We start from the raw sequence: 17,257 nt of genomic DNA on the forward strand, positions 1-17,257 counted from the left end.
CTGCCCCAGAGCGGCCGCCTTGGCGCAGGGGCCAACGGCTGGCAGCCTTAGGGCTGCCCTCCCTCCGCGTTCGGTGCTTCATCGGGTGCTGCCCTTAGCAGGGAGGCCCCGCTCCCCCGGCAGACGTAAGCAAGGCAGCCCACTCCCGCCAGGGCCCGAAGCGCCGTCCGCAGCCCGGTCCACCCTCTGCAGATGCCCGGGAAGCACCTCACCGTGAGCGCTCCCAGGGCAGGCACCACGGCTCCCGCCTTCCTGCATCAACCGAGCGTCTGCCTTACGGTGGCCCGCCTCGGTTGCGGCCTGGCAGCTCAGTCCTCCGGCGTTCCCTGGCCTAGAGAGCGGGTCTGCGCGTAACCTGAGCACCCTCGCGAAGCTGCGCACCCTCCGCTGCTCCACAGATCCCCACGGAAAACAAGTCTGCCCAAGCTGCAGAAAGGATCTAGGTTCTTCCTTCAAGATGCCTTTCCCTCTCCGTGTTTTGGGAAGTGCTGCAAGCAGGAAAAGTTACAGGCTTCTTTCCGAGATCACGAGTCTCGATTTTCCTCTCAAAAAAAAAGAAAAAAAAATCAATAAATCTGAATCTAATCTACTAATAAAGGTTTAATGAGGACATAATGTTGATGGAACAGAACATTGTTGCAGCATAATCACTCCCAGCTGCTGTGCGAATGTGCAGACAAAGGCCCAGTCCTATGACAATTTCCCCGTTATAACAACCCCTTTGTATGAGGCCAAACGCTGCAGGAGGATTTCATCTCCTCCCTTTTCGGGGGGACAGCGGGGACAGCAGGTTGCCTGAGCTAGGGCCACCGCTGCGGGACACTGGCCCAGCCGCCCCGGACCCCCCCGGGGAGCTCTGCCGCGAGGGAGCTGGCCGAAGCCGGCACCTCCGGCGCTCCCAGGGCTCGGGAGCCACCCGCCCAGCCACGGAGGCGACGTCCTGAGCCAAAACCCCCCCCGGCGCCCGCCGCGGCCACGCCGTGCCGACGCCGGGATGGCGACCGCAGCGCAGGGCCCGCGCGGACAGGGCGGGCGCGCGAGCAGCAGCCCGGCACGTTTCATCCGTCGTTAAAACAATAAGTCACGCTTCACGTTAAGCGGCTCTAATTGCACTGTAGCTTCCACGCAATTAACGCTGAACCGCATCTTAACTTCCACGCGGGCGGAGCGGGCCCACGGCGCGTGGGGGGAGCCGGGTGCAGCCCCCGCGCCCGCTGCCGGAGCGGCGTGCAGCGCAGAGCCGCATAAAAGCGGCGCAGACTTTGCCGTTAATGTAGTCAGTAAATAAATAAAGGAGGGCTTAAGCTTAGTGTACAGCAATCAGTTTAGAACTACAGGATAATTAACACAGCGGGGGGCCGGACTACTCTGCAGTCAGGTTTAAATGAACGAGTTCACTTCCATTGAGGCAAACTTGCTCAGCTCCCTGGTGAGCCGCGCATGCCGGCGGCGGCGCGGGGCGGTGCACGCGTCCACGCACGGACCCACGCGTCCCCCGGGAATGCCCAAGCCCCAGCCCCTCCACGCGAGGAGCCGCCTCCGCCCAACCCCACGCAAGAGCGGAGGATCTACTCTCCGCTGGGAAAACCCGCCGCCGCCTCCCTCCGCCGCCGCCAGCTCTGCCGTCGTCCAGCAGCGCCCGCCCGCACCGCGGGCTCGTCCATCGCCGGAGACCCCCAGGGAGCGGCGCGCCCTGGAGCGCGGACCCCCCGCCACGGCGGAGCCGGGCTGACCGGCGGAGGTGGGAAGAGCGCCCGGGGACCACCCCTCGGCTTCCGCGACCCCAGCCCCCAACAAAAAATGCAGGGCAGCAGCAGATCGCCGCCAAGCACCACGCGGCCCACGACAGCGGCGTCTCCGGGGACGCCAAGGACCTCAAAGCGGGAGGCACCTCTTCTGCCGGCGTAAGGACCCTCGGCCATGCCAGAGCACGCAGAACTTCTGCCTCCAGGAGAAGCAGCAGCTTTGGGAGCTGCCGGCTGTTAGGAAAGAGGAAATGCCGGAGACCCACCGTGACGCACCTGCCTTCTGCCTGGAGGAGCATCTTCCAGCCCACCCGTCCTCGCAGAAAAGGCAGCTGCTGCTGGCCTTGGAGGGTGAAACCGCAGGACAGAGGCGCCGCGGGACGTGGCCGTCCCCCGCTCCGGGGCCGGGGCAGGACGTGGCCCACCTGGCGCGCCTCAGCCCCCGCTCCGGCGTCTCTCGGCAGAAAAGCGCCATGAAACGCTGCCTTAAGGACGGAGGTCTGGCTGCCGTCCCCCTCCGCTCGCGTCCGCGGGGGCCCCGCGGAGACGCCCGCTCGTCCGCCGCTCCCCCCGGCAGGGAAGCGTCTACGCAAAGAGCAGAAGAAAGAGACAGCGGGCCGAGACGACTGAATTAACTTTATTATTTTTTCTAACTGCAGATTCAAGGTATACAACTGAACATTGCTATTTTTCTTATGAGACTTATAAATAAAAATACAAAAAATGTCCACTACAAAAAAATCTACTGTTAGTAGGATGTAAAAAATATTCTCTTTGCTATAGAAGGCACGAACTTCACTTAGTGACACATGGAGAGAAGAAAACCTGCAGCAGTATATTCTTTTTTTTTCTTTTTTTTCCTCTGTCAGAAACACTGAAGTTTTACAAAGAAATGCATCTGAATCTACACAGAATGAAGGCCGATGTGGAGAGCTGCAACTAGAAGACACCACAACTCGGGATTTTTTTTATTTTTTTCAATTTTCAGCTAACTGCGTCTGTGGCTAGAGAACAGATAGGACTCGCAAGCGGTACTGCAAAGAAACAAACGGAACGAGAGAACAGGAACGGAGAAAGAGCCGTACAAAAAATAGTAACCCATAATCTGAAAGAACAAAAACAAAAAATTGGGCACCTTCTAAAATGAGGCTAACAGGAGGTGCTGAGGTAGACGGAACTAGAACATCAATTAATTCAAAACACTATTCTTAATACAGAGCAATCAGACTGGCACTTGGGCTGTCACGACATAAAAGACAAGCAATGAAAGAAAGCCTTATTTGCTTGGTCCAGCAGGGCGGTTGGTCCTCAGTGCTATAATATACATATATATAGGCAGATATATATGCGGATGGGCGTCATGGAGCTTCGCCGCGGCTTCTCAGCCGTAGGAGATCATGCATACGTCACACTATGGGAAACAAGAACTATGGCGCGCGCCCGGACGCTGGCACCGCGACGGCACGGCACGGCACTCCGCGGCACCGAAAGCCAACGGCAGCGCCGCCGGCCGCTCCGACAAGCCGCTCCTCCGCTGCTCCGAGCCCTGGCGAGGGCTGCGAAGCCGAAACCCGCCGGCGTCGGCGCTGGAAGGGGCGAGGGGAGCGGGAGAGGGGCCGCGCCAAAACGACCCCGAAGGAAGAGCGCCGCGCGAGCTCGGCCGCGCGCTCGGCAGTGCCACGACGCCGCAAGGTGCCGTAGGCGCGTGAGAAATGGCAGCGACCTTTTGCGTGAAGGAACTGCTTTTTTTTTTTGTATTTTTTTTTTTAGGCACAAAGATTCGACAAGCCGCTCTCCAGAGTTACCTCCCGGATCGTACTAAACCCGCGCCGCTCCTGCTCCTCCTCGGCAACGCAACGCGGCAGCGACAGCATCAGCCACGCACGCACGCACGCACGTGTATATACAGAGATAGAGGCGCCCGCGCCCGGCCCCGGGCAAACCCGACGAAGACGCCCCGCTTTGTCCCCAGGGCTCGGGCCCGCGGGAGCCGGGTCGCCGGCGCAGCCCCTTGCCACCGACCTCCCGGCCGCCGCGCTAGCGCACGCGCGCTCCTCCGAGCTCTGCCCCGGCCGTCTCCCACGCGCGTTCTGCACGTCATCGCCACTCCGCTGCTCCGCTCGCGCGTCCCAGCGGAACGCCTTCCAAAGTGCCAAGGCGTCGCCAGACGCTCGTTCACCCCGCGCCGCCGCCGCGTGAGGCTACTCCCCGCAGTGTAAGGCCTTCGGATGGCTCCCGACAGTCGAGACGAGGCTGGGGACGCAGCAGAAACACCCCTCCTGCGCTTCCCTTTCCTCCCACCTACGAAACCTCTCCCTCACTCTTCCTCTCCATTTCACACAAATGCAGCTAAAGTACAAAATAACGCACAACCGCAAGTAAAGCGGGAGATGAAAACTGAAACGACGTCCCGAAGCAAACGCAAATATTGCAAAATGTGCTTTTTAAACTGCAAAGTAAAAACAAAACAAAAACACAAGAGGTAGCTTTCAGAATCAACAATCCAGGCCCCGTCAGGCAGGCCATCAAAAAATACCAATTTTGGCAATGATAACGCACGAAAGGAGGCCGACAAAAACACCCGCCGCGACGTCCCCTCCGCGGCCGCCCCGGCCCCGCCGCGATCGCGCCGAGCAGGCGGTGCGCGTGCCGCCGCCGCGGGACACGGCCGCAGACGGCCCAGGCCCTTCCGAAGCAACGCCCCCCCGCCCCCCGCTCCCCCCAAATCAATAAAAGCTCATGAGGTCACAAAAAAACGAGGTAATTTCAAGTAAAATGTGCTAAACAGAAACGTTCAAAAATCTTAAAAACAAGCACGAAGCAAAAAACACGAAGCAAAGCCATCTCTCACCGTCCACTCCTTCATCGGTTCCTCGAGTCGAGGGCTGGGCAAAAAAGTCATCGACATGTTCCAAACGCCCCAGGAAAAGGGGGAAAAAGAAACCAAAAAAAACCAAGACCCAAACGCAAGCAAGGGAAAAGCCTCCCCCGGTTCGGGCGGCGGCCGGCAGGATCGGGGGGCCGGGCAGCGGGAGCAGCCCCCCCTTCCCCCTCTCCCAGCCGCCAGGCAAAGGAAAGGAAAAGCAAATGCATAGAGAGTCTTTGGTCAGGAGCCGGGCCGAGCCCCGCTCTGCGCTCGGACAGACCGGCGTGCGCCAGGGTCACGGAAACAGCCTTTATTACAGCAGCACGACCACCGACCGCGACCCCGGCGCAACGCCGGGAAAGCTTTCCCCGGATCTTCCTCCCAGCTTGCTTCCCAACCCCCGGGCCGCTTTCTGCAAAGCGCTTTCTCTTTGCGGCGCTGCTCTCCGACCGTAGACACCTGCAACTTACGGAAAGCGCTTGGAGCAACGCGACCGCCTGCGACGCTGCAGCCCGAGCCGGGGACCCGGCCGAGCCCGGCGTCCCTCCCCTCCCCGCGCCGCGCCGGGCACCCTCCCGCGTGCCGGCAGCCCCAGCGCCCACCGCGCTGCACGGAGGAGGGACGCTGCTTTCAGCAGCTGGGGCCGCAGCAGCCCCCCCAAAGCTTTCTGACGGTGATGGAGGAAGGGAGGGGAAAAGAAAAAACTTAAAGCCTTCCCAAAGCCCCGGTCACGGAAAGTCTGGGGCTGCCACGTGGACCAGGCATCAGGGCGCAGCCTTCCCGACGCGGTCCTTGTATCGGGAGCCGCCTGGGCTGGCTGCGCCCAGCGACGGACAGTCGAGCCGGGGAAACGCCTCCAACCGTGCGCGGGGCGTTCAACCGCCCCCCGGGCAAGGCGGCAAGCGCAGCGGGCAGGGGAGCGCGGGTGGGGAGCAGCTGGGGAAGGAGCGGGAGCGAGAGCAAAGACTTTGGTGGGGAAGGACAGCTCCCAGCCCGCAGCCCCGTGCCTCCAACCGGCCGCCCTGTGCCGCCCCGTCCCGCGCGCGTCCCCGTCGCGGCAGCAAGCGCAGCCGAGCGCTGGGCTGCGGCCGGGTCCGGCTGACTGCAAAGAGAGCAGGAGAAAGGGCCGCGGGCGGCCGACGCGGCGCCGGCCGCCGACACAAACAGAGAATCCTCCTAGTAACAGCAAGAAACAAAAACCGAAACCAAAAGGCCATGGACGATGCGTCTTTTTGCCCAGTCCTCCGTGACTCGCACCCACGCCCCCTCCGTGTCCCTTAGACGTAGCAGAGGTAAAGATAGGTCTTCTCTATCCTCCAGTCGGTGGGGATCTCCTCGGGCTTGTGGCCCTTCATGTGCTTCTGCATGGCGGAGAGGCTGGGGCAGTACTCCAGGCAGATAGTGCACTGGTACGGGGAAGCGCCGTTGTGGGTCCGAAGGTGTTTGATCATGGCCGAGTAATCCCGGGAGCGCTGGTGGCACAGCTTGCACTCGAAGGGCTTCTCACCTGCACCGGGAGGGGGAGAAACACAGGGGAACGGGCCGTGAGCCGCCGGCGACGCTGCCCCGGCCCGCCGAGCTCGGGCTCTGCAGCGGGAGCATCGCGTCCGACGCGGCTCGGCAGGCACGGCCCGCCGGAGAGGCCGTCCGCGAGCGGCAGGGCCGCGCGCCCTTCTTGCGCGGGGCCGGGGGACCCTCCCGCAGGGCGGCTCTGACGGCCCCGGCCGCGGCTCTGCCCCCGCTCCCGGCCGGGACGCCGTCGTCTCCGGCTGTTCAGCGCGGGGACCGTTTCGATAACGTGCGAGGCTGCAGCCGAGATTTCAGGGCCTCGCCTCGGCGCGGTAATTAACTGCCCAGCCTTCCCGATATCGATACTCGCTCTGTGCGCAGACACAGCGAATAATGCAGTAATGAACAGCAAAAGTGATCTAAATATTGATCCGCTATTTACAATAGTTGCATGCTGACGCATCCAATGATTCATTATCCTCGGAGCCGCGGCCGCGGGGGTGGCAGGACCTGCTTGGGAAGAGGCACCGGTGCGGAGGCGGCCGCGGCCGCGGCGCAGGGCAGGCGGCACGTACCTGTGTGAACCCGGTAGTGGGTCTCCAGCTGGTGCTTGAGGCTGAACTTCTTGCCGCAGCCGTTGCACTCGTAGGGCTTCTCCCCAGTGTGGATGCGCTTGTGGCCCTTCAGCGTGCTCTCGTCTCGGAAGCAGCTGCCGCAGAACTCGCACTCGTAGGGGTGGTCGCCTGCAACGCACGGGCACAGCGTCGGCGGACGCGGACCGTCGCGCGCAGCCCGGCGCCCGCCCCGCGCCGCCGGGGCTCGGCCGGGCCATCGCCCGGGAGACGCCCCAGCTCGGCAGCTCCGGCCTCCCGGCCCCCCCGCCGCCCCCCGCCCGGGGGGCTCCAACGCCTCCGCGCCGGGCGGCTGACAAACGCACTGGGGCTCAGCACCAAGCTCCGAATTACTTGAAGGAAAGGTGAGGGCTCCAGCTACTTATTTATTACAGCAGCGAAGGCAAGGACAATAAAGATAGATTGATCGTCCAAGACTTTGTTCATGAATATTTAAATATTACTGATTTGTCTTGTCACTGTAATTACAATTTCTCTGTGCTGCATATCCTACAACCACAGTTTATGGTAAAGAATGGCCAACTGTATTTCACTTGTCCTCCTGCAGATGTGCAGAGCTGCCAAGCGTGTAATGTTCCTCGCATTTCATACATTTTCCTCAGCTGTGAAGGCTTAAGTCATCCACAATGACCTACGTTTTTTCATTATCCCCATGTCAAACTGCACTCGTGCCTGGGCATAAATTGTCCTTCTAGTTATATACTCACAGGCCTCTGCTTTCACTTCCTCTTTAAAATGATATTTTACTCTCTCGCTGGTTTCTCTTTAGACCCGCAGGCAAAACCCGCAGCCCTTTGCCCCCTCCCAAAGACAGACCCCCGCCCCATAAATCCCCGCCCTGCCCGCAGCGCCGCGCGATCGCTCCTTGCAGAGCTCTGCCTGCAACAGCGCTGGGATATTTCACGTTGTTCTGCGATCGCGGGGAACCGCAGCGAGCTCGCGGGGCCCAGACGCACCAGACGCGGCAAGTCCGCAGCGCTGCCCGCGCCGGCGAGCCGGGGACGCTGCTCCGGAGCCGCCAAAGCCGGCGGCGACAAAAACACAAAAAAATAAAAATAAACGACAACCAATGAGCCTCGTAAAGACGGTGGGCCGGGGCTGCCAGGCCCTTAGCGAGCCTGACATTAAGGGCAGGGCAAAGGGGGCTAACGAGGGCCCCTGCGGCCAGCCCGCGGCACCTGGGACCGGCTCTCCCCTCCTCACCCGGCAGCCGCCTCTCGCCGCAGCTGAGCGCTCAGCGCACCGCCAGCCGCGCAAATCAGGGACCGCCACTGCCACGGCCGCGGCCGGCCGCCGCTCCCGGCACAGCCGCCCAGCCGCGCCGCAGCCCTCGTTTGAAGGATGAAAGAGGTGTCTGCATCATCGCGGAGCGGATCTGCATTTCCGGCCCCGCGCCCGGGGCATCCCGGATGCCGGCAGCGATGGGGCAGCAGCTCGCACCGAGGGGCAGGAAGGAGCGGGCAAAGCACGCCACGACGCTGAGCGCTGCCGCGGGGGCTGCTCCTGCGCAGCTCGAGCATCGCACTTCCAGGTAGGGAAAACGTCACCGTACCTCAGTCTGGAAGCACAGTCGCGCATTCACAAAGCACCACGCGATCCTCATTTTTCTCAGATGAGGACCTAATAAATTATCACAGGTTACGATGGAAGCCACATGGTGTAACCCGCAAGCCGTGTCACTGCACCGCTCGTTATAAATACCTACTGCGCTTGGGATTAACGTGCTTCCAACCTCTGGGCTGTCCTGCCAGTAGCTCCAGCATTTTCCTAATATCTGTTAGCCATCAACGGCACTGAAGATTAACTGCAACCAAAAACCTCGCAACGAGCTTTACTAAAGGCAAAACGTCATCTCTGGAGGCGTCCCTTCTGCAACGTCCCTCTAACAAGCAGGATCTGCACCCTTGAGTGCACCTTTTTGATTAAAACCTGCAAAAAGGGCCAGATGAGACCACTGGCCCACGAGAGCCAGAAACAAAACCGCAATCAGAGGGAGCCGCAGAGGCGACGCGAGCCTCCGGCTTCTGCTGGGAAGCGATGGCAGAGGAGCACGTTCTCCTCCCACCTGCAAACGGTCCCCTCCTCCCCACCACCGAAAAAAGCCATTTTGGTGCCTGTGATTCATAGCACGGCTGCAAATTGCCGGCCGGCCTCCCCGGCACAATCCAGCTAATCACCGGGCCCGGCAACGGGTCGCCGTCCCCCGGGATCCGTCCGGAAGCGCGGCCCCTTCCCGCGGCGCGGCACGGCACGTGCGGGCGGCCGGCGAGGCTCTGCCCTCCCGCCTCCCTGAAAGGCCGAGGTCTGGATGCTCAGCCGCTCCAGCGTCCTGCTTTCGGATGGGGCGGCTCTAACGCGTGACGCCTGGCTCACGCCCAGCTCGCGTGCTCTCCTCTCCGCTTCGCGCCAAGCAAGACGGGGAAAGCACGCGAACGGCCCGCCTGAACCGGCTCCTGTCTCTCGGCTGCTCTGCACCTGTAAAAATTTCCAGGGAAACCATGCAAACGTTTTCCAGAAGCGATGACCGATTTTGGGTGCCGACACCAGCTGAGCGCTGCTGGAATGCATCTGTGGTAGCACCTCAAACAGGCACCTAAACCTGCCGGTGAAGCCTCAAAATCTCAGCTTTCTAGTTCCGTCTTGAACGTTACGGATCTACACGCCTCCATTCCTTCCATACGACCCGTCTTTAGCTGTTCACGCTCCAGGAACTACCGCAAGGAGTGAAGTTCATAACCGACAGCAGGTTACGGTGCTCACGCCCGTGGGAAGGGGTCTCCCCCGCGGCAGGGGACCTCTCGAGGTGGACGTTGCTCTGACCGAGGCACCAGGTCCCGCCGAGGAGGGGGCTGCCCTCCCCTTCCGTAACGCGGGGTCGCTGCCGGGGGCCGGGTTTGCCGGCGGAGCGCGGCAGAGCACCCGAGGACACGGCGTGACGCGGCCCCGTCCGCGCCGTCACACCCCGCGTGCCCCCGCCACGCACACGTGGCGCAGGCCGCTGCAATCCCGGTCGGGCCGAGCCCCGGCTGGTTGCGTGCATCTACCGCGCTCGAGCTGCCGAGGCGGGGTAGGATCGCACCGCCCCTAAGAAGGCCACGTGTCACCTTACACCGGATCGGCTTCTTACACGGGGCCAGTTTTGTTTTTTAAACCCAAACAACCTCAACTATGACTTACAGTTGCCTCGATGCCTTTTTTTTTCCTTTAGGGACAATTTGAGTTGTTCTTTTTAAAAGAAAAAGGAAAGCAATCCTCTCCGGAGCCCTTACCGAGGCGAGCGGGGATGCTGCGGCCCGTGGCGGGGGTACCGGCGCGCCGTGCCCCCCGCCCGCCCTCCCTACCTGTGTGGGAGCGCAGGTGCCTCTTGAGCGCGGTGTGGCTGGGGAAGGTGCGGTTGCACTCGCTGCAGATGTAGCTGCGCACGCCGGCGTGCACCTCCATGTGCTGCTGCAGGGCCGGCTGCGTCTGGAAGCGCTTGCCGCACAGCAGGCAGAACACGGCCATGTCCGTACCTGCCAGGGGAGACAGCGAGAAACGGGCCTCAGCCACCCCGGGCCGGCAGCACCCCTCGCCCGCCCGCCCTCCCCGAGACCCGCAACGCCCACGCAGCCGGGCCCGGCGCACGGGAGGCGGCTCAGGGGCAGCGGCTGGGGAACCGGCGCTGGAAAAGGAGCCCCAGACCCCCTTCCCTGTCTCTGCGGGTTAGGGGCGCTGCAAACGCCCCGGGTATCCCTCAGGCCCCCCGGCCGGACTCACCGCAGCGGGGCAGCCCCCGACCGGGAGCACGAGCACGAGCACGAGCACGGGAGCTGCAGCCGGGAGCCCCGGCCACGGGGAGCCGGGTGTTTTAGGCTGCGAGACGCAGCTGAGAGCCTCCCGCTGCCCAGCCCCACAACGAGCAGCTGCCTCCCCTCCTGCCCCATCCCCACAGGTCCAACCCCGGGGACCCGGGCGCAAGCGGGACCCCAAGAGCCGCTGCAGACGCCAGCGCCTGGGGAAGCTGCTCTGACGGCGAGGGCAGATGTGCATCGCGTGCCGGCCTCAGCAGCAACGCAGCAGCAGCTTGATCCCACGAACCCCACGTGCAACTATAAAACTGGCTGCACCAACGCAAGAGCGAAGGTAAAAAACACAAGAGAGACCTCTACGCTGTCAATAAAAATGTAAGACCTTTGCATTATTAAACAATTTGTTTTCGTTTATCCATAGCCGATTGTTCAGAACCTATGAGTCGGTGCAAATTGTATTACGCCGGGAGATTAAGCAAATACACGCTAGCTTTTCGGAGACATTAAAATGTGAGGACTATGGAAATAAAATTATCTAGAAAATCGTATTAGCAATTCATTAGCGGCAGCAAGATGTTCAAGGTAACCAACAAATCTGCGCTGCCCTAAGAAAATGTTGCCAAAAGGGGGGCCGCGGTGCCAAAAGTCACCCGCGACGACTGCAAGGCCGGCCGGGGCGCCCCACGCGTGTTTGCACGCACGCGCCGGGAGAGGGGCGAATCCTTAGGGAGCGGTTCCCGCGTTTGGGATGCGACCCAGAGCAAATGGCGTGGGGTGTTTTTGGATCGCGAGACGCCGAGGAGCGCCCAGCGAGCGGGCACCGGCGCGGGCCGTTGCGCGGCACCTCCGCGGCCGCAGACAAATTTGCCAGCTCGCTGGCTCCGTACGGCGCGCGCGGGATTCATCGGGGCTCGTACGATGCAAGCAGCGTGAATGCACTTGCTAATTTAGTCACCGACCCCCAAGGAGCGCGGCTCCCGGGACCGAAGCGCGGCGCGGCGCGCGGAGCCAATGCCGAGCGGTATGCGGGCGCTTTCAGCGCGCCGGCGGGCCGGGTCAAAGGTGCGCGGGGCCGAGCCCCAGCGCCGCGGCCAGCTGCGGCCCCGGCCCGCGGGACGCCGGCCCGGCTAAGCCCCCGCTCGGCGGCCCCCGCTGGGGCGGCGCACAATGGGCTCCCGCGGGGCGGCCGCCGCACAAAGCCGCCGGGCCGGCGCGCGGGCCCGGAACAAATCCTCCCTGGCACCGCGGGGCCCTCATTTGTGAAACTAATTGGCCCCCGATGGAAAGCGCGGGCTGGCGGCGGCGGCGCTGGCGGAGCGCCGCCCCCCCTCCGGCCACGCCGCGGCCCTGCCGGCACCGGGAACGGACGAGCGCTGCGCTCCGGAGCGCGCTGCCCCGTGCACGGCTCCCGGGCACCCTCCGGCAGCCGGCGGGCCGCGGAGGCGACGCACGGGGGACTCGACCCAAGCAGGCGCGGGAAACTCCCGGGCCAAATTCCCAGGGCGGTCGGACCCCGGCTCCGGCGCTCAAATAAGGGCCGGGGTTGCAAATCTGCCCTGCGCCGGCACGTCCCGGCGTCGCGGCGTGTCTGCAGGGTTTGCCCCGAGCTCGGTGCCCCACGTGCCGCGCTCCTCGGCAAAGCCGGGCTCTCGCGGGGGCGAGGCAGCGATGCCGCCGAGCAGAAGCCCCAAACGCCGCGGGGGGAAGGAGCAAGAGCACGCCCAGGCACCCCCGGGTAAAAACGCTGCCTCCTTCGCGAAGGCCCCAAATCGCCCCGGCAGAGCAGGGGTGACACCGGCGAGGCCGGGGCGGGACGCGTCCCTCGCGCGCAGCGCGCGCGGCCACAAACGCTCGGCCCTCGAAAGAAAAATCACCCCGATAAATAAACACCGCCGCCACCGCAGACGCACAAAAAGGGAAAGACGGATTTATTCATTTCGCTGACGTTTTAATGGTTTCTCTCCTTTTTCTGGAAGATGATTACAAATTAAGCAGCATTTAAACGCTTTTTACTGTCAACAATTAAAAGGAGCGAATCTGGGACCGCGAGCGCGGTGACCATTCATTTCCACGGTAACGCTGCTATCAGGGAACACCAAGGGGCCTTTCCTCTACTGTACGCCGCACAATGGCAAAAAGTATACCATTAATTTTGTAGGACATTCAAAAGCAAATTAAAATATAAAAAGCTCCAGGCACAAAGATAGATACCAAGAGAGAGGGCAGAACAGGTCAAGCTTGTGGAATTAAAGTCTTAGCAACAGCGGAGGTTTAAGCACAGCCCTATTACGCTGCATTCAATAGCCACCTTCTCGCGGCTTTTTCCCCCTTTTTTAAGGGACTATCTGCCGTTTCCCCAAAGCCTGCGGCAGTAAACAATTCATACGGCACGTACGAGTGCCGAGGGTTTCAAAGACAGAGCAACGGCCTGCCACGGAGATGAGATTTTGGGTGCAAGGCGAAGCGTTTGGGGGAGCGCATCCTCTGACCGGAGCAGGCAGGATGAAACTGCAGCACGAAAACGCCCAGGCAGCCCCCGGCTTCCGGAGCATCGTTCTTCCCCCCGAACCGAGGACTTTCAGCTGTCTGCGGCCGGGGATTTCAGAGACCGCCGGCACGCGTTTCACGTCCCTTCGAGGACCCTCCTGCCCTTTCCAAACCTCGGGTGAGCAGAGCTGGCGGCACCGCGACACCCACCGCAGCCGTCCGCTCGCCCTCCCGCCCTGCCACGGCCGGAGTTGGAAGGGAGCCCGCTCCGCGGCCGGCGCACGGCAACCCGGCAGCTCCGGCTTGGATTTTCTGAAAGGCGGCCCGTGCCCTCCGGCACCGTCCGGTTTAACATGCGGGAGGTGCGCCGCAGGAATAAAAGCGACACGTCCCCTTTAAAAGGAAATATAATTTACAGTGTGCAGCCAGGCGGTCCATAGTTTCAATCTCGTTTACTATAGAGAAAACTCTGCTAGCTGTTCTCTATCCCACAAATCCGATTTAATCAGACAAGCCAGCCAGCGTGGCTTGAAGTAAAAACGGATAATTAGTAAACAGAGAGCTACTTCAGTGCTTCATTGGCATTCGAGCCGGGCTAGTGTGTCGCATTTAAAATGCAGTCTGATGAAGTTTACAAAATCAAACCATTTGTTACTCCTATTGAAGAGGCTTCAGGCCACTTGCAATTAAATTGGAATTAGTGCTCAGAATGAGATACAGCAAATTCATACTAAAAAGGGATCTGACTTTGAGACATTTGACTTCGAGTTTTCCCCCCCGCGCGCGTGCGTGTGCGCGGGCGGCGGCGAGGCACCTCCCAGCCGGGCCACGGCTCCCGCGGCCCCTCGGCATCGTCTTCCTCCACCCCGCTTCTGCGAACGAGCTCGGCTGCTCCAGCAGAGCGAACGCAAGAGCCCAGTCCTAACTGGCAGCTACGCAACTGAAACCCACATATGTACGTGCACGCGCACCTGGCCAGGGCCTCCCACAAGACTTGGCCTTCTTTCAACCTTTGGAGCCAACCAAATCCCTTCAGTGACGCACGTCCAAGCGTGATGTGCTAAAATCGTCGTCGCCGTGGACAAGACAGAATTTGCAGGCTCACAAAAGTTCCTGCAACGCAACAAAAAAGCCCAAAAAAACCCCAAAACAGAGTAGGCTCTCGCACGACTAGACTTGGGAGATGCCTGCAACGTTTCTGCCGGCACGTCAAGCGCTCCTCAGCGGCTGCCGCCCCTGGGACACCCTTGCCCTTGCAGCTGCGGGTCCGCTGCGAAGGGCAGCCGCCGTAGGACGGGATCCCTCGGCGTGAGCGTGGCCTGCCGGGACGGCAGTCGAGGCGGAGCACAGGCGGGGAAGCCCCGCGGCCCGCGGGTGCCGTGCCGCGGCTCCGGCCCGGCAGCGGCCTCCGCCCAGCGCGCGCACCCGGATCTGCACCGCTAAGTGCAAGAAGCTTAACCTAGTTTCACTATCTGGTTTTGCGATTATTATGAAAACAAAAGCGGCATTTCGGCTGGCAGCAACGCAGTAAACCCGAGAGTACGATAACAGCGTTCTCCCGAATGCCATGTTGCGCGCACGTACGTCTATACCGTACAGGTGTTTGCACGCATATACGGAGGTATTTCGCAAAAGCTCGGCGGATCGGTGCCCTCGCGCTTGCCCTCTCCAGCAGCACCTCTGCAGAAGCAGCGGCCCCAGCGCAGCGGAGACTGAACTAGGGGCTTCCGACAACCAGCTCCGTCAGCGCTGGGCACCTCCGCGCCGCCTCCCGCGAGGCCCTCGCTGCACGGGGCTGCGGGACGTCCCTGCGGCACGGAGCGAGACCGGGCGGCTGCTCTTTACCGAAAACCCCGCTTTTCCCTCCGAAACACCCACGGGGCGCAGAGGAGCCCGAGGGGAAACGCGGCCCCCCGTGCCGCGCTCCTGCGGCCGTCACGATTAAGGGGAGAGAGGGGGGAAGCACACGCGATAAACAAGTGACGCGCGCGCGTTTTGCGCTGGCATCACCAAACCATCCCACTTGCAAAGGCAGCCTGCAGACTCCGCAACCCAGCTTTCACACGGATTAACATCTTTAGAGATGGTAAATTCCCTCAAGGGGGTATTCGTTTGGTTGTTATTATTTACTCAGAGATACCACAGCTTTCTTCCCGCGTCCAGGCGACTGCGGAAAATCAATTGCTGAAAAGCAGCGCAGGCTGCCTGCGCCGGCGGCTCGGGGCGGCCGGAGGAGGAGGAAGAGCGGGCGGCGGGAGGAAGGCCGGCCGGAGGGGCGGCGGCGGCAGCTCCCTCGCGGGGGAAGGCCGCTCGCGCCCGCGGTGATTTATTCCGCGGGCCATCTGGACCCGGGAACAATGCGGGGCCGCGTCTGAATGACCGCGCATTAGTCACACCCCCGCCGCCCGACCCCTCCGGCCCTCGTCTTCACGCTTTCCCTCCTCCTCCTCCTCCTCCTCCGCGAGCCAGGCGGGACGAGCGCGGCCGCTTCTCGCCTCGCCCTGGGCCGGGGGGACAAAAGGCCCCGCGCCGGCGTCCCCCCCGTCGCGCGCGAGCCGGGAGGAGGACCCGGCGACTGCGAGCGGCGGCGGCTTCTCGGCGACGGGCGCAGAGCTCACTCGTTTCACGTTTTGCGGAATGGAAAGGCGCTGAAACATTTTAATTTTAAATTCTTATCGTTGAATTTACTGCTTTTCTCTCGCAATGATTTGTGTTGCTTTTTAATTTTTACAGTCTCTACAGAAGCCAGATGCTACCGCCTAGGGCCAAAATAATAAAAGCCTACTGCAGTCATGAGTTACAGAACAAAAAAGAAACGCGCAGTTGACAGAAGTTAATATCTCAATTTAACAGTGCTGCTTTGCTAATGATCCTTTGATATGTGTTTATTTAGAAAGGTCTGATCTTGACCTTGAAAGCAAACTAAACCGCAAAGTCTTTGCAAGAAGAGAGAAAGACTTTATTTAGAGAACGGCTTTGCGTCAATCACGGCAGCAGCTGGACTCGAGGTGAAAGACTGCGGAGGAGCGAGCGGCTCCCCGCGCGTCCCTGGGATAACACCCCGTTTAGACAGCGGGCCGGGGGGCGGGACGGGACGGGACGGGACGGGACGGGACGGGACGCGCGACCGCAGCGGGCTCGCGGCTACGGCACGGCCCCTTCGCACGCGAGCTGCAAGCGCCCGCGTCCCGGGTGTTTTCCCGCGGCCGGCGCTGGCCGCTTCTGCCCCCAACCCGCGCCGTCCCCGCGTCGCCCGGCGGGCGCCCGCGCCGCCCCGCACCTCCCGCCCGCGGTCCCGCGTCCCCGCGCAGCACGCCCACGCGGCCGGGACGGGCTCCCCCCCGAAGGAGCCGGCAACCGCGCACGCCTTAGGTTTTGAAATGAAAATGAGATTAACTTCTTATAGGCCCATTACGTTTTACTGCGTTCCCACCGCTCGCTGGGGAGACGGGAGCGTTTCCGAATTCCCCGGCGCTGTGCAAGCCGGGAAGCGCCAGCGTGCCGCGGAGACGCCGTGTTCACGATGCTCTGCACGCTCCAACGCAACTCCTGCTCTTGCTCAGCTCAAACAGCTGTTTGAACACGCTTCAACACCCAGGTCCTTTCGGGGGAAGCCGGAGGCATTGCTCTTCCTCCAGCTCCTCCCCGTTCCCGACTTTCTGCTCCGGGAGGCCAGCAAAAGCCTCCGTCCTGGACGTTTTTATCAAGCAAATATCGAAAGCGTTCAGAAGGCCCAAACTTCAGCACGCAGAGGAGGCAGCGGCACTTCTCAGCCCGGCAGTTCTCATCGGGCGCTTCGGCACCCGCAGCGTACGGCCCCCCAGAGACCCGCACCAAGGGAAACGCAGCCCGCTCCGCCGAGACGGCCTCCGGCTGCTCCCGTCCTCGCGCTGCCAAACCCTGCCGGCTCCAGGCTGCGGCGGCTACGAAAGGCCTCTTGCGTGTTGACTGGAGAAATGACCGCGGCCGTGGAGGCCCATCTGGCCGCGCAGCTGAAGGGGGAAGCGTAGCGGTACCGCGCAACCGCAAACGGGCCTAAATTTAGACACACGAACGAGACAGCGCGGATATTTCAACCTTAAAGCAGGTGTGAAAGGCAGCAAGCCTGACGGCGAAAGGAAACTTTGCCCCAGCAGGGACGGGCAAGCCTTGGCGGGACCCTGAGACCGCAGTGCCGGACGAGGGGCCCCCGCCTCCAAGGCGCGAAGCCCTCACGTCTCTCTGCGTGCA

The 17,257-nt window shown here is 62.0% G+C and overlaps 1 protein-coding gene across 3 annotated transcripts in view; it reads right to left on the reverse strand.

Moving 5' to 3' along the window:
• Positions 1–2,362: 2,362 nt before the first annotated feature.
• Positions 2,363–17,257, reverse strand: part of ZBTB16 (zinc finger and BTB domain containing 16) — a 72,841-nt gene continuing 57,946 nt past the window's right edge. For all 3 annotated transcript variants that reach the window (XM_064524163.1, XM_064524164.1, XM_064524162.1), the window contains 3 exons: positions 10,094–10,264; positions 6,696–6,863; positions 2,363–6,118 (listed from right to left, as the gene is read on the reverse strand). In XM_064524163.1, the coding sequence (XP_064380233.1) occupies positions 5,889–6,118; positions 6,696–6,863; positions 10,094–10,264 (569 nt within the window). In that variant the 3' untranslated portion in view covers positions 2,363–5,888. The remainder of the gene's footprint in view (positions 6,119–6,695; positions 6,864–10,093; positions 10,265–17,257) is intronic.

Source organism: Dromaius novaehollandiae, chromosome 21 (assembly GCF_036370855.1).
Source record: "Dromaius novaehollandiae isolate bDroNov1 chromosome 21, bDroNov1.hap1, whole genome shotgun sequence".
NCBI classification, from domain to species: Eukaryota; Metazoa; Chordata; class Aves; order Casuariiformes; family Dromaiidae; genus Dromaius; species Dromaius novaehollandiae.